This window comes from Hylobates moloch, unplaced genomic scaffold, assembly GCF_009828535.3.
Source record: "Hylobates moloch isolate HMO894 unplaced genomic scaffold, HMol_V3 SCAFFOLD_4, whole genome shotgun sequence".
NCBI classification, from domain to species: domain Eukaryota; kingdom Metazoa; phylum Chordata; class Mammalia; order Primates; family Hylobatidae; genus Hylobates; species Hylobates moloch.
In genome coordinates, this window is record NW_026652279.1 from 38,820,300 (window position 1) to 38,837,215 (window position 16,916).

At 47.9% G+C, this 16,916-nt stretch overlaps 1 protein-coding gene across 1 annotated transcript in view; it reads left to right on the forward strand.

Moving 5' to 3' along the window:
* SEMA5B (semaphorin 5B) overlaps nt 1–16,916 on the forward strand; it is a 52,830-nt gene that overhangs the window by 21,916 nt on the left and 13,998 nt on the right. Inside the window, exons 4-9 of the mRNA XM_058438143.1 lie at nt 200–245; nt 11,400–11,462; nt 11,843–11,941; nt 12,441–12,654; nt 13,771–14,056; nt 16,705–16,840. Of these exons, the coding sequence (XP_058294126.1) occupies nt 200–245; nt 11,400–11,462; nt 11,843–11,941; nt 12,441–12,654; nt 13,771–14,056; nt 16,705–16,840 (844 nt within the window). The remainder of the gene's footprint in view (nt 1–199; nt 246–11,399; nt 11,463–11,842; nt 11,942–12,440; nt 12,655–13,770; nt 14,057–16,704; nt 16,841–16,916) is intronic.

Here is a 16,916-nt window from a genome sequence, read left to right on the forward strand (position 1 = left end):
AACTTGGAGCTTCCTGGAATTCCTCCCAGGGTTGTGTGAAGATTAAGTGAGTAAATGGAGGTAAAGCTCTCCTTGGGGGTTGACCCTAGGCAATCAGCACCCAGTCCTGGCATCCCAGGAGGCCCGAACCAGGAGGCTGCTCCCTGGGTCCTGCCTGCAGAACCAGCGTCACTTAGGATGTCTGTTTCCATTTTCACAGGAACTACCTCTTCAGACTCAGCCTTGCCAATGTCTCTCTTCTTCAGGTATGATTGCTTTCTTCCCTTGCCTTCCTGTAATTTCCCCTATTCCAGAGCCCAAGGCAGGGCAACGCAAGTGGTGCCATTCAGAATTCAGCCCCTAAAGTTGAAAACAGGAGCCACTTGTTCTTTTCACTGGCCATGGACTCAGACCCTAGCTGTCAGAGTCACTGCAGGCAATGTATGTGGAGGGAGGGTGTGGCTCACATATACGCAGAGGCATACAAGGCTCTTGCATCATGCAGCAAGGCTGCTAATGAGGAAGGGCGGAAAAGAATGCCAGGCTGGGGTGACCAACTGTCCCTGTTTGTCTGGGACTGAGAATGCAGAACTTTCAGTGCAAAAACTGGGACAATACTGGGCAAACTGGGTTGGTTGGTTATTGTAAGTCCCCAAACCTGGCTGCACAGGAGGGTCTCTGAGTTCAGGCCTCCACAGAAAGGGTGTTCCTAGTTCCTTTCTTAGCTCAGTCTGAATGATCCCATTCTAACTCAGCATTTTCTTTGAGCTGTGATTGATTTATTATCTGCTGCCAAGAAGGACTTCCCAAGCATAATTCCCTAAGTGCTCTGAGAGGCGTTTTAATGGGACTCCTTGATCCAGAACATTTATCCCAGATTGAGAAACAGATGCCAAACCATCTTTGCAGAGGCTGAATATTGTAGAGAAAGGAAGGCCATCTCTTCTTCAATGAGAGGAGAGCCTCAATTCTCATGTCTAGGAGACATGTTCTAGTCTCCCAATGATTAAGCATTCATTGAGCACTTACTGTGTACCAGAACTCGTGGCTAGGGGGCCACGAGACTATAAGAAATGCAGAGTCTCTGGCCTTCAGGAAAATATGATGAGTGACTAACCTAATCAGAAGTTAGAACTTAATCATTTGCTGGGCTGTTTGGTATAGAGTTTCACTGCCACAAGGGAGACTTTCTTGGGGAGCTGGTATGACATTCTGGTCACACCTGGGTTCACACACCCAGGGGCATTGCAGCTCTTGGCTGGTTGCTAGAGGGGAGGTATAAGGAAGCAGAAAATGTGTGCCCATTGGAAGGGAAGGGTTGGGAGGAACCAGGGCAAGTTGAAAGAAAATGCCATTCATCCATTTATCTGTCCATCTGTCCTTCTATCCATACCTTTACTAGCCAGCCTGCCCATCCATCCATCCATCCATCCATCCATCCATCCATCCATCCATCCACCCAATAAACATTTGTTGAATAACTACTAAAGGCCAGGTCTCATCCTAGGCATGGTACAAGGCATTTGAGTTCTAAAGCGAATCATGCCCAGTACCTTGCCGCAAGGAATATGCACATAAGAGATCACATATGATTCCCTTGAGGGGCTGTGCAGCATATTCCTGGGATCTGGGCTGGAGCAAGGCAGGGGAAGTCCCCCAGAAGCAGCATGTTGTGGCCTGTGAGCTCAGTCACAGGCAGCCAGTCCAGAGCCTAGTTTCCACTGGCAGGAAAGTAAGCCAAGATGCCAAACCCAGCAGGTCAGGGCCTGGGAGAAGCCAGTGCAGAGGAGGTTCAAAGTGGGCGGGAGGAAGTGGACCCAGGGGTCCCACCCTGAGCTCCAGGCAGCTGGCTTTTTATTTGGTTCCTGTGGTGTGCAGATGAAGGCCTTCTAGGAGTGTAATGTGGCTGAAGGGAGGAAGAGAAATAGATACACAGATATAAAAGCAAGGCCGTTAAGACTCTGCGCCTGATGACTGAGTTCTGGGGTTTGGTTCATCCAGGTCAGTGTTGACCTGGTGTCAGCCTGGGGCAGGTATCTTATGGCAGCCCATAGCTCAGGCTTGGAGCAGGGTCTCAGCTCCAAGGGCATTCCCTGAAGGGCCCTACAAACAAGCCCCCAAAGCGCCAGGAACTGGCTTGACCACCTTTCCCAGTGTGTCTCTTAGGGGCCTGACCTCAGGATTTCAGACTGGATTCACTGTGACAGAACTAAGGAAATAAATACATTTTATGTCCACATTCCCCCCCGGTTGTGTACCATCTGTCCACAGAGGGGAGAGAACGAGCAAGAGGTTGGGGTGGGCCGTCCAGTGTCCCCTGGAGCAGAACCTGGGCTCTGGTCTTCTGCCCGGTCCTCCTGTCTGTTGTCTGGCCTGGTGAGGAAGCCCTGACTTGTAACTCTCAAAGCCTGACTTCAGGGGTTGCCCTGCCAGTGCCCTCTCCAGGGGCTTTGGGTCCCTGGTTATAAGCTTTCAGTTCTCAGTGTCTGCTGTCACCAGCAAACAAGTGCTAAAAATGATCTGTACCACTTTGCTGACGGGCGGCTGGGCCACCCCAGCCCAGCTTCCTCTACTCTCCCTGTGGCCTGGGGCTACACTTGGGTTAAAATTCCCCAATACGGAGCCAACTGATTCTCCCACTTGGCCCCAGGGCATGATTTAAGCAAACTTAAAACTCAGTGCTTTATTGATAGTTTAAATAATTAACATTCCGTAAAGAAAAATCTAAATGTACACAGTTTTTGCAAATGAGTATCCATTAAGGGACTTCTAAGTACCTAACCCCTATTAAACAATTTACGTAAACCACTCTTCCTTAAAGAAAATCAAATGTCCAGCTCCTTCCTAATCCTCCAAGTTCTGAAGTAGGGAAGAGGTGCAGCTAGGAGCAGATGGGGCAGTGTGTGTTGGGGGTGGAGGAGTGGGGGGAAATCAGATCAGCTCACCTGTGTGGTTATTTATCAGTGTAACTTAATAAACCGGTACTGGGAAAGAAAAGGAGGCCAGTGATCGGCAATGTCCCCGGGCTGCTGAGAGGACCAGCGTGATGAGCCGTCTTGGAGTTGGCAATTAGGAGCTCGTGAGCGACCTTTGCCAGAAAAGTTCCATGGGACGACCTGTCTGGAGGCCTAATTGCAACAGATTTATGATCTTGGTTTGCCAGACATCCTGCGAGGCAGAAACGAGGACTGTTCTGCACATATGCATCAGGACGCACAATGGGGCTTTGTTCGGGCCTGGGCAGACATGGAGGGCAATGCCTGAGCTCTCTTCCAGTTTATCTCCACGTCCTCCAAGCTCAAATCTGGCAGCCCTGGAGTGGTTTGAAGTTGAAACTCCACTGAGCAGTGGACTTAACGCTCCAAAGATGCGTTGACACTCAGCCATTGTCCCTGGCCCCCAAGTGTCCGTGGGAGTTGCTGAGTTTACATGGAGATGATCCACGTCCCTGGGTGTCGCCTGCTTCCTCTCATAGCATGAAAACCACACAGCTACTGTTACTAGAGATCATCCTGGAATTTCTGGGACAGCCCTTGTTGAAAGCACTCTGTGTTCCAGATTGATCAGACACGTCTCTCTCCACCCCTTCATAAAACTCCACTAAAAAGAGTGAGAAATTTTAAAGGGTGCACATTCACAACAACAGAGAGAATGAAAAAGATGTCAGTGAAGAAGAGATTATGCATTCTAGGGCAATGGAAAGTGGATAGAGGCTGGGCACAGTGGCTCACGCCTGTAATCCCAGTACTCTGGGAGCCCGAGGTGGGCGGATCACCTGAGGTCAGGAGTTCAAGACCAGCCTGGCCAACATGGTGAAATCCTATCTCTACAAAAATACAAAAATTAGCTGGGCATGGTGGTGGGTACCTGTAATCCCAGCTACTCGGGAGGCTGAGGCTACTCGGGAATCACTTGAACCCGAGAGGCAGAGGTTGCAGTGAGCAGGGATTGTGCCACTACACCCCAGCCTGGGCAACAAAGCGAGACTCTGTCAAAAAAAAAAAAAAAAAAAAGGAAAGGAAGAAAGAAAGAAAAAGAAAAAAAAGTGGATAGAGCAGGTCAGCTTGCAGAAGGGATGCAGTGGACAGGCAGTTGACTCCTCAGAAGGGCCCCAAAACTGGGTGTCCCATATTGTGTGATGTGAAGATGAGGTACAAGGACAAAAGGGAGGATTGATTGAAATTCTCTAAATTAAACGGTTGGGACCCAGGTCTCCTATCCCATCCCAAACAGCAATCCCTTCTTCCATCTTCTCCCTCCCTCCAATAAAGGAATCAAGACCCTTTTTCCAAAGATTCAACTGGAAAGGCTCCATATTTAGAGACTCCTAAAGGGCACTGATGGAGTGTGATCAAATGAAAGTCTACTTCCTCCTCCCACCCCCTGCTCCCCCAGCCCCACTTCCAGGCAGGAGACTGAGGGAGTCTTTGCTGGAAAAACTCAATGACTCCAGAGACAAGACTTTTAGAATAGGACATAGAGGGTCTCCCAGTGAAAAAGGCTCCTCACCCAGCACCCCACGAGAAGCCCACCAGTCTCTACGAGCCCTCCCATGGAGTTTCCAGTGAGCTGCTTAGTACTTTACTCTTAAAGCAAACAAACAAAGATGCTTTTTTATCATGTAATTTCATACACACACAAAATCAAAGAGAATTGTATATGAACCCTGTGTACTCAATAGCACTTAAAAGCTTTAACAATTATCAGCTTATGGTCAATCATCTTTCATCTACATACGTCCCCGCATGTCCCTGTCCTAAAGCAAATCTCAGACATACATAACATCCAGAAATATTTCAGTATACATTTCTAAAAAAATAGGGATTTTTTTTTTTTTTTTTGAGGTGGGTCTGATTCTGTCACTAAGGCTAGTGGCACAATCATTACTCACTGCAGCCTCCAACTCCTGGCCTCAAGCTGTCCTCCTGCCTCAGCCTCCCAAAGTGCTGGGATTACAGGTATAAGCCACCATATCAGGCTGGGATTCTTTTTATTTAAGTGGCCCAAAGTTAATAACTTCATATCACTAAAAGTCCAGTTAATGTTTACATTTCCCTACTTGTCTTATAAAATTTTAAAATAATTTTGGTTATTTGAATCAGGATTCAAATATGCTGCAGTGTGTTGATATGTCTCTTTAAAACAATATTTCTCTCTGTGCAATTTTTTATTGAAGAAACCTGGTCACTTGTCCTATCGAGTTTCCCACAGCCTGGATTTTGCTGATTGTAATGCAGGTGGCATGACTGAACACGTTGCTCTCTTCCCTGTATCACCTGTACATTGATTGTTAGAGCTAAAAACTTCATTCAATTTAGATTCTGGCAAGATTACTTCATAGGTGTTCTTGTGTCCTTTCTTTAGGAGGTACATAGTGTCTGATTTTCTCTCTTTTGATGTTAGTAATCAATGATGATCTTTTTCTAGATCCTTTAATTCTTTAGGTATTACAATCAATTAGCTGGGCTACTTCTATAAAAACAAACATTTTAGGCCAGGCGTGGTGGCTCACGCCTGTAATCCCGGCACTTTGGGAGGCCAAGGTGGGTGGATCACCTGAGGCCAAGAGTTCGAGACCAGCCTGACCAGCATGGTGAAACCCTGTCTCTACTAAAAATACAAAATTAGCTGGGTGTGGTGGCATGCACCTGTAATCCCAGCTACTCAGTGAAACTCCGTCTCAAAAACAAAAAACAAAAAAAAACGAAAAAACACCTTTTCCTCATCTACTACATGATGACCCAATGATGTAGTCATATAGGAAAGGCAGGATAAATATTTGATATTCCATCTTTACTTACCAGTTTTCAAATAATGAGCTGATTTGCTAGTATCTTTCAATGGTGATCAATTAGTCTTTTATTCTTATGTTCACCACAGACTCGTGGATATAAACATTGCTGATATCTTTCAATCCATTGCAGTTACTTTTCATGACTACCCCATCTTTCACCAGTGGGGACCTCTTCATGTTGGCTCCTGGGTCCTTTAGACCCACCCTAATCATCTTTGATTACATCCTTGCTGTCTGATGTGACAGAAAGTTTCAGCCTTACCTTGTGCATTTGCTGCCCCAGATCTGGAATCAGCCATTTCTCCAAGAAGCCCTGGTTCCTTTCTGGGGGAAGTGGTTAGTAACTTATTTTTAGGTTAGAACAAATAGCCAGAAATCACCAGACATTTGAGGAAAGCCTCTAAAGTGAAAGAGAAGGCCAAAACAAGCAAATGGAATGAGAAATACTGTCAGAAACAGAAACAACGAGAGAAATAATTTAAAAAAAAATTTGGCTGGACAGGGTGGCTCACGCCTGTAATCCCAGCACTTTGGGAGGCCAAGGTGGGTGGATCACCTGAGGTCAGGAGTTCAAGGCCAGCCTGGCCAACATGGTGAAAGCCCATCTCTACTAAAAATACAAAAAATTAGCCGGGCATGGTGGCAGGTGCCTGTAATCCCAGCTACTCAAGAGGCTGAGGCAGGAGAATCGCTTGAACCTGGGAGGTGGAGGTTGCAGTGAGCAGAGATCGTGCCACTGCACTTCAGCCTAGGCAACAGAGCAAAAGTCTGTCTCGAAGAAAAAAAAAAATCAATTAATGATAAATAACCAATTAGTATCTTCTGAGATATACAAAATATTTTGTTTATAAAACAGTAAACTTAAAATATGGAAATTTAAAATGTGATTGGAAAATAAACTTTGAATTGAAGGATTAGAAAATAATGTTGAAGAAAAACCTACCAGAACAATAAAAAACAAGGAATGAAACATAGGAGAGAAATATCAGAAAACTAGAGGATCAATGCACAAAGGCCAAGAGTGGATTGGAATATTAAGAGTTCCAAAAAGAGAACAGAGGAAAAGGTGAGGAAGAAATTAAGGATGAACTAACATAAGAAAATTGGCCGAAACAGAGAATAAGTCTTCAATGCTAAAACGTTGACTGAGTTCCCAAAAGAGACCCGTCTTAAGGCACATCAGTGTGAAATTCAGGACACTGTTATGAAGGAGAAGATCCTAAAAGTTTCCAGAGCCTAAATCAAAAAAGAAAAAGAAAATGTCATCAGACTCCTCAATAGCAATGCTGGAACCTAGAAGACAATGGAGGAATAAATGCCTTTAAAATTCCAAGTGAAAATTATTTTCAACCTAGAATTCGGTATCAAAACTACCAATCAAGTATGAAGAGAGAATAAATCAGACATGCAAGAATTTGAAAAATTGATCTACCATGTTCCTTTTCCCAGGAAGATACTGGAGATGTGTTACACCAAAATAAGCAAATAAATCAAGAAAGCGGGAAACATGGGATTCAGAAAGCAAGAGAGGAAAGAAGGTAAGTCCCAGGCTAACAGTCAAGCAGGAGGCCTCAAGAGCAGCCAGAACACTAGGCAGGAGGATGGAGGTTGGGGGATGAGGAAGAGGATGGGAGCTTACAGATTGTCTGAATCATTTGTGCATGCAGTAAGAAAATCATATTGAGGCCAGGCACGGTGGCTTACACCCATAATCCCAGCACTTTGGGTGGCTGAGGGGAGCAGATGACTTGATACCAAGAGTATAAGACCAGTCTGGGCAACATAGCAGGACCCTGTGTGTACAGATAATTTTAAAAACTAGCTGAGTGTGGTGGTGTGCACCTGTGTTCCCAGATACTTGGAAGGCTGAGGCAAGAGGATCACCTGAGTTCAGTGTTAGGTTTTGAAGGGAAGGTGAAGGTTAAAGAAAGACACACACACAGCAAGAGGGTGGCTCAACAGCAAATGCAGGCTTTGTGTCCAGCATAAAACCCACAGAAGTGGGAAACTAGCCTAATGCCAGAGCCCACTGCTGCTTACAGGCTAGGGGTACTTATAGGTATGGGCGGGAGGGGTCTGGGCAGTATGGCTTGCTGCCCAGCGGGATATTGATAAGATGTTCCCATGATGAGGCGGTTCTGGCCCTTATTCCCGTGGGATGTCATCATAGTGCTCCTTGGACCTTTGCCCAGCGAGATATGATAGGGATGTTTCTTTAGTTGGGCCTTTGTCTACCTTGTGGTCAGGTGATTAGGAAGGATGTTTCTCACAGCCCAAATGCCTGGGAAATGTTTCACTTTGACCAAGGTTTGCAAAATAGTGGGGAAGCTTAAAATGGTGCAGTTTGGACTAACACCCAGGAGGTTGAGGCCGCAGTGAGCCATGATCGTGTCACTGTACTCCAGCCTGGGGCACAGAGCAAGACTTTTCTCCAAAAAAGAAAAAAAAAAAAAAATCATATTGAGAGGGATGTGTAAGACCTGTTGGACATTTGGGGAAAATCAGTGATAGGGCCGTGCAAAACAAGCAAATGGAGACAATCAAGACAATTATTCAGTCCAAGAAAAACAAAACATTGTTCAAAAAAGGAAACCTTTTCAGAATACGAATATTTCATTGATTCTCACTCATGTGCACATGTTTTCACATTTTAACGAGTCTGAAGTTGGGACGTGTCTTTCAGTCAAAGACATCTGACAGTCACTATCAGTCAGGTGCAGTCTTGATGTTGCCATGCCCGTGCAGGTGTGAACTTAGTCATTTTTTCTGGTGTTCTGACCAGACAACAGCAACCCCTCGACGTTTCAGTCCACAGACCATTTTAGGGTCACATGAGGGAAGAATGTGAGTCCTGGTGTGTCAGAAACCCTGTGGGCATCTTTTGGTATGGTGCTCATTCTGTAAGCGTCCAGACTTGCAGGATGAGGCCAATGGTATGGAAGAAAATTGTGGAGATCAGAGTGGAACGCTCTTTAAGAATTATTGCAACACTGACACCTAGGTAGTTCAAAGAATGGTTCTCTAAACAGACAAACGCAAAAATGAGCACTGACAACTCTAAAAAGTGATTCAGAAGAGATGAACACTGAATTCAAAGGTTTAAGGATACTCAATTTTCCATATATTTTTTGTATGCCAAGATTGATATATGATAAAACATATGTCTGAATAAGAGCACTTTCAATATGTGTATGTTAAAATTTTAACTAATAAGAGCATTTGATTGGCAGCAATTTTCTTTCTCAGTGGTTCATATTACAAGTTGATGGTGCCATACATTCAGTGAAATCTGGGGTACTGGCTGTAAATACCAATGTTGATTTTAATTAAAACTGTCATTATAATGGGAGGATGGGGAGACGGGAAATGTTATGTGTGCTTTGGTGCGGGGAAGAATGGTGGTGGGTAAGTGGGAAAAATCTTCACCTCTGTAACAGGAATTCAAAAGATGAAGACTGAGATTGATACATATTTTTTAGAAATCGATTTTAAAAAACAGAGAAACAACTAAAAGAGGTGAAGGTGGTTGTCCTTGGGAAAAGGGGTGGGGTATGGGAGGAGTGGGTCGCCGGGGTTTTAATTAATATGTTTTAATGCTATTTAAGTTTTTAAACTCTGTGCATCATTAATTTGATAAAAATAATTTTTGAAATAAATTAAAAATAAATAAATGGTCTCAAAAAAGCCATTCTGTGCTGTTCTCTCTATAAACATATATACTCTTTTTGGGGCATATGGCCTAAATTTTGGTTAGAGAAATCTATTCACTGTGAGAGGCTGCAGGATGTGGCAGAAAGAGCTTAGTTCCGGAGACAGTTGTCTGGATTCACATCTTGAGTTTCCCGTTTACTAGCTGTGTGACCTTGGGCAACTTGCTCCGCCTCTCTGGACTTTAGTTTTCTTCCCTGTAAAACAAGCAAAAGGCTATGTGTTCCACTGTTTTCTGTGAGGATCGAAGAGAAAGTGTGTCAAGTCCCTGGCACAGTGCCTGTCCCATTGTTGAGTTCAGCATAACTTTAACTCCTTTTATGGTACAGCCCCCCCTTCAATGGGATGAAGGCTGACCCTTTGATGTGCTGCTCTGCTCAGAGACTCGAGGACCCTTGGTCATGCGGTGCTCCCAAAGCCACCCACCATCCGGGGCTTTTGGCTTGCACAACTGCAATGTTTGTGGCTCATTGCTCTTTTCTGTCCCCCGAAGCCCCGAGATTTCTTATTTATGTCCCTCTCTTCTCTCATATCAGGCTCAGCCTGGGAGTATGACAGTGCTCAGTTGTTTCTGTCCAGATGAACACCATGGCTCTGTGGCCAGACTCAGGGTCCTTTGCTCTTCTCCAAGGTCTGGGAGACACAGAAGCCTGGGCTCCAAACTCATCACTCAGCTCCTGAATCCAGGGTGTGCAAGAGTCAGCCTCCCTCTGCCTCACAAAGCAGCCATCACTGGGGCAGGTTGGCTGTGGGCTGGAAAGCAGAGAGAGGCCTGCTGCTCGCTCTCCTGGCCCCCTGCCTGCCCTGCCACACTGCAGCCTCTGGGGCTCTGCAGGCAGTAACTTCGTGGCTAGAAACAGCCTTGTTAGAAATTAAAAGCAGGTGGGCTCTTTTTTTTCCCTCCCCATTTGGGTGACAGAGCTGCTTGCTCAGGGCTCCCTCTCCCAGGACAGGTAGGCAGTTCATGTTTATACACGTGACCCAGAAATATAATGAGCCACACCAGGGCTGTTGACATTGCCTGGACGTGGAGGGCATCACGCCTCCCTTCAGCTGCCGTTCAGAGAGAGTAGAGGCAGAATAGATGAAGGGGAAGAAGGGATCCTGGGTTGGGGACAGCCCTCTCCTAATGCCATGGGCATGTGAGAACATGGCACTGTCCTGCAGGTCCCCACATGAAAGCTGTGTCCCCAGACACATTACCCCACGGCAGAGCATGAGCGATGCTACCCGGGAAGCCGGAAGGAAAGTGCAGACAGTGGGGGTGGGAGGGAGGAGAGCAATTAGGAGAGGGGAAGTCCTAGCCCTTAAGACTGTGGGAACACACATAGCCTTTGGAATCAGAAATGTGGGCTCCAGTCCCTGCTCTACACGAGGTTCTGTGTGACTTGCTTAGGTCACACAGAACCTTGGTTTTCCCCATCTGTTAAGGAAAAAGCCCAGAGTTGTCACTAGAAAATTTAATCTCCTACATTCAGGGTTTGCCAAATCTTTTCTCCCTTCCTGCCTGCCACTCAATTGAGGGCCATCTGGCACAGAATAGGCGCATTCCCCACTCAGGGCCTGGGGTGGGATTGAAGGTCCTTCGGCCACTTCCAGCTCCCTGGCTGACTCTGAGGGCAGAGCTGCGTGGGGATGATGAAAGATTCAGAAGCTGTTCCTCCAGGCCTCCTCTGACCCAAGCAGGCAGTGGGGTGTTGGGATGAGGGTGCCCACCTGTGAAAGTCCTCTGGGTAAGGAGATTGGGAGCCCTCCCAGGTTCATGTGGATGTAGTGAGAGGAGCCCTCACACTGCAGACCATCCCTGCTTCACAGCTTCCTGTCCACTCCCGACACTGGCTGCTGCCTGCTCTGGTGGCGAGTGGCAGTGAATGACACAGCCATGTGATGTCTGTGTGTTCCTGTGTTCCTCCCCCAGGCCACAGAGTGGGCCTCCAGTGAGGACACGCGCCGCTCCTGCCAAAGCAAAGGGAAGACTGAGGTACGTGGTCTCGGCGGTCCAGGGGCCTAACCTGGAGCTGGAAGGAGGCCTGTGGTTGTGGGGATGGAGGGGTACTTTGTGGACATGAGGTCCCCTGCTGGAGAGGCCTGGCCGGGATGAGCTGGGGCTCCTTGGGCAGGTGGGGATACAGCCCTGTGGCAAGCTGGTCCCAAGCATCTGAGTGAGCAGTGATGCGGAGAGATGACCTTGGTGGGAGGGGACGTCCACAGATGTGACTCGGACATCGGGACAGGTGGATCTGGGGTCAAGTGGAGTGTTTAGAATCCTTGTTGGCATCCGTGACGCAATGGTGTGAGGGTGAGATATCCAGCATCGCACCTGGAGAGCTGTGCTGTCTGCTCCTTTCCTTCCTGCCTCAGGAGGAGTGTCAGAACTACGTGAGAGTCCTGATCGTCGCCGGCCGGAAGGTGTTCATGTGTGGGACCAATGCCTTTTCCCCTGTGTGCACCAGCAGACAGGTGGGCAGCTCGGGGTGGAGCAGGCTGAAGGGGACACCATGCCAGGGGTTCTCCTGCCCAGGCACACAGCCTTAAAGGGGGGTTGCCAAATTTTGCAAACAAACAGACACCCAAAACAGAAACAAAAGGACACCCAGTTAGATTTGGAGTTCAGATAAACAATAAATGATAGTTTAGCATAAATGTGTCCCATGAAGTATTTGGGACAAACTTATACTAAAAATTTACTCCCTGTTGGTCTGAAATTCAAATTGAACTGGGCCTTCTGTATTTTGTTGGTCAGGCTTACCTTGGAGGGTCCTGACTGGGGCTGGAAGCAGATGGAGCTACTGGGAGGACTGCTCCCTCAGAGGGACCATGACCCGGGCAGTGAGATGACGCTGGAGGAGGGGAGAGGCCCAGAGAGACTGGGGACCAGGAGGAAACAAAACTCAGATGGAAAGAACAGGCAGCCCCAGGGCCTCAGGGAAAAGTGTCCCCTTCTCCCCATTGTCCCCAGGTGGGGAACCTCAGCCAGACTATTGAGAAGATCAATGGTGTGGCCCGCTGCCCCTACGACCCACGCCACAACTCCACAGCTGTCATCTCCTCCCAGGGGGAGCTCTATGCGGCCACGGTCATCGACTTCTCAGGTCGGGACCCTGCCATCTACCGCAGCCTGGGCAGTGGGCCACCGCTTCGCACTGCCCAGTACAACTCCAAGTGGCTCAATGGTAAGGAGGCCCCAGTGCCAGGGGTGGGGACTCCCCTGATTCTGATCCCACCAGCCCACCCTGAGCCCCCCATTCATTCTCCTTCTTGCCAACCTCTGCAAGCGCTCCCACTTGCCTCATCAAGGAAGAGGTCCAGAGTAGGGCAGAGTAGACCGGAGCATGCTAGAGATGGGCCCCAGATGAAATCACAGATGATGTCCCGAGGCCACAGAACAGATGGAGGATGGGCTATTAGGAGAGAGGGAGATAATTACGAATTGTTTAGGAAAACAAGTTATGGATAAGAAGAAATTATGGGGCCAGGTATAGTGGCACATGCCTGTAATCCTAACACTTCGGGAGGCTGAGGCAGGAACGTCTCTTGAGGCCAGGAGTTGGAGACCAGCCTGGGCAACATAGCAAGACCCTGTCTCTAAAAATAAAAATAAAAAATAAATCAGCCAGGCATGGTGATGCATGCCTGTATTCCTACCTACTCAGAAGACTGAGGTGATAGGATGCCCTGAGCCTAGGAGTTTGAGACTGCAGTGAGCTATGATCACATCCCTGAACTCCAGCCCGGGTGAAAGAGCAAGAGCCAGCCTCTTAAAAAAGAAAGAAAGAGAGAGAGGTTATGGAAAGGGCCATATGAGTTTCCTAACCCTTGGGGTTGAACCCCTGCTTCCTCACTAACTATTAGATTGGTGCAAAAGTAATCGCGGTTTTCGCCATTAAAAGTAATGGTGAAAATTGCGATTACTTTTGAACCAACCTAAATAGCTGTGTGTCCTTGAGCAAGTACTTAACCTCTCTGTGCCACAAGGTTGTATCTGTAAGATGGGGATAATCACAGGATTTACCTCATATGTTGATCAACTGGATTAATCCACATAAAGTACTTAGGATAGTGTCTGGCACCCAGTGACAGGTGGGCGGTAGCACATGTTTAATATTATAGCTGCACTTGGTATTGGAAGTGGGAAGCGAGTTAGTTAGGGCCCCCAGGTCACCAAGCTTGCAGAGAGAGGGATGTCAGGATGCCCATCTGGGAAAACTGAAGTAGTTGAGTCCTCCCGACTCTGCTATCTTCTTCCCCCCTGGCCTGCCCTGCCCCTTGTTCCTCTTCTGCCCACCCAGAGCCAAACTTCGTGGCAGCCTATGATATTGGGCTGTTTGCATACTTCTTCCTGCGGGAGAACGCAGTGGAGCATGACTGTGGACGCACCGTGTACTCTCGCGTGGCCCGTGTGTGCAAGAATGATGTGGGGGGCCGATTCCTGCTGGAGGACACATGGACCACATTCATGAAGGCCCGGCTCAACTGCTCCCGCCCAGGCGAGGTCCCCTTCTACTATAACGAGCTGCAGAGTGCCTTCCACTTGCCGGAGGAGGACCTCATCTACGGAGTTTTCACAACCAACGTGTGAGTCCTGCCCTCTGCCAGCCCCTCGCCTGTGATGTCAGGAGCTGGCCTGGCCTCACGGCCTGGTGGGCTTCATCTATAAAATGGGGACTGCCGTGCCTCCTGCCGGGGGTCATGTGAGGATTTTGTGACTTACTGCTTTTGGAGCGGTAAGCACGTGTTCTGGGTTGCTGAGAAGGGCAAGCCTAGGCCAGAGATGAATAAAGCAAATGGATCTGGCTTAGGCTGCATGAAGGAAGAACATGCTGGTGATGAAGGTGGAAAAGCCTGCCTTGGATGAGGGGATGTAGCCATGTGGGGGAGGGGAGCAGGCAGCAATAGCCACAGGGAGGCTCAACAGGAATTCACTAAGGTCCCTTCCTACCTCAGGACTATGTGATTCGGCTCAATCTAACCAGCAGTCTTCTGGTAACCCTGCCATCACCTCCCACCTAGACTGTGCTGGAAAACCAGGCTGGGAATGACAGCCCCTTTTGTTTCCTAGGTGTGAGGACGAGTAACCCTCACAGATCATGGGACCCTGCTCCCACAACCTCCCTCTGTGTAAGAGGCTAACCCAAACAGGTGACTTTCCTATAGACTAAGCTTGTCCAGCCCACAGCCTTTGGGCCGCATGTGGCCCTGGACAGCTTTGAATGAGGCCCAACACAAATGTGTAAACTTTCTGAAAACATTACAATACTTTTTTTTCTTTTTCTTTTTCTTTCTTTTTTTTTTTTTAGAAGGAGTATCTCTCTGTCACCCAGGCTGGAGTGCAGTGGTGCAATCTCAGCTCACTGCAACCTCTGCCTCCTGGGTTCAAGCGATTCTCCTGACTCTCAGCCTCCAGAGTAGGGGGACTACAGGCACGTGGCACCACACCTGGCTAATTTTTTGTATTTTTAGTAGAGATGGGGTTTTGCTGTGTTAGCCAGGATGGTCTCAATCTCCTGACCTCGTGATCCACCTGCCTTGGCCTCCAAAAGTGCTGGGATTACAGGCGTGAGCCACCGCGCCCGGCCGGCAATATATATATTTTTTTCTCATCAGCTATCGTTAGTGTTTAGTGTATTTAATGTGTGGCCCAAGACTATTCTTCTTCCAGTGTGGCCCAGGGAAGCCAAAAGATTGGACACCCTGATATAGACAATGATGGATGGGCACCGAGACCAAGGAAGGCACTGGCGGCACAGCGTGCTTTGTAGGAACACCAGAAGCCTATAAGCCATGGAGTGGTGTTTGCTCACTTTGGGCCCCAGATAGCAGGCACTGGATGAGGGCCAGGCTAGCTATAGGAAAGACAGTGTGAGGGGGTGGACCGAGATGAGTGTCAGGAGTAGGTGGAGAGGCATCGAAACTGACGCCATCAGTGTGGATTCTAAATAGTGTATTTATTGCATGCCTTCTCCATGCAGGTGCTTGTTCTTGTAGGGTTGCGGCGTCAGGGAGCAAAAGCAGACATGGTTCTGCCTTTAAAAGCTTAAACAGGGTGATGGATATTAAACAACATATTTTAATCATGATAAATGCTACAAAGGGAAAGGGCAGTATGCAGAAAAGCCTCTAACAGTATAGAGGAGTGGTGATCAGGGAAAGCTTCCTGTAGGAAGTGACATCTATAAGATGAATAGGAATAAACTAAGGGAGAGGAGCATTCCAGCCTGAGGGAACATGTGCAGAGGCTGGAGGTGGGAAGAAATGTTTCAGGAGCTGAGCAGAGATCAGTGTGGCAAGACATTTAAGGGTGAGGAGAAGAAAGACAGGAGAGGAGGGTGAAGGGGTAGGGCAGGGAGGGTATGTCCCAAAGGACATTGCAGACTGCTTTAATCTTTATTCTAACAGCAAGGAGAAATTATTGACAGGTTTGAAGCAGGCCAGCAACCAGCTCGGAGGTGCATTTTGAAATGCTCACCACTCTGGCTGCCATGTGGAGAATGGATTAGGAGACTAGACAGGCTGCAGGCAGACCACCAGGAGGACAATGCAGCATTCAGGGGACTAGAGTGGGGCTGAAACCAGGCAGAGGTGGAGAGAAACGGACACACTTGGGAGAAGAACTAAATGCGAAGAATATAACTGAAGGCGTTTGGTATGGTGGTTTCCTCTCTGTGAGCTCTTCATGTAAGATTCATGGAAACATGCTTCTGTGACTGAAAGGGTCTCCTGGGTCATCTGAACTCAGGGTGTGGCAGGCTACGGCATAAATCAGTGATTTGGTAACCAGCTTTTGTAAATAAATAAATCAGAGTAGAATGAAATAAAATATCAGAGTCTTAACATATTTAGTAAGGGTAAGTTCATAAAACTTCTTTATGGATGTGTGCATATTATACTGAGTTGTAGGGTAAAATATATCTCTTACCATGGGCCATGGACTACAATGTTTGAAAGCCACTGTATTTCAGCCTCCCGCTGGATAAGGGAGGGAAGGAGGGAGGCAGCAGCACAGAAGGATTCACCAGTGCTCCTTGTCAGTGGATCGTTCCCAGGGGGTTTACAGAGTGTGAGGACCACATCTCCTCCCTTTGAGATCCCCCTGTGGTGTGCCAGACTCATCATAGCTGCTTACAGAGCCTTGGGAATTGGACATGACAGCTGGCTGTGGGGTTTATGAGGAGGGTGCCAGGTCTTACAGGGAGGGCCTTGCCCCACCACTTCTTGCCTTTCAGAAACAGCATCGCGGCCTCTGCTGTCTGCGCCTTCAACCTCAGTGCTATCTCCCAGGCTTTCAATGGCCCATTTCGCTACCAGGAGAACCCCAGGGCTGCCTGGCTCCCCATTGCCAACCCCATCCCCAATTTCCAGGTACAGAATCTCCTCCTTTTCCCTGTCTTCACACACTGTCTTATCCCCAGATTACGAGCCACAAGCTGATTCCTAA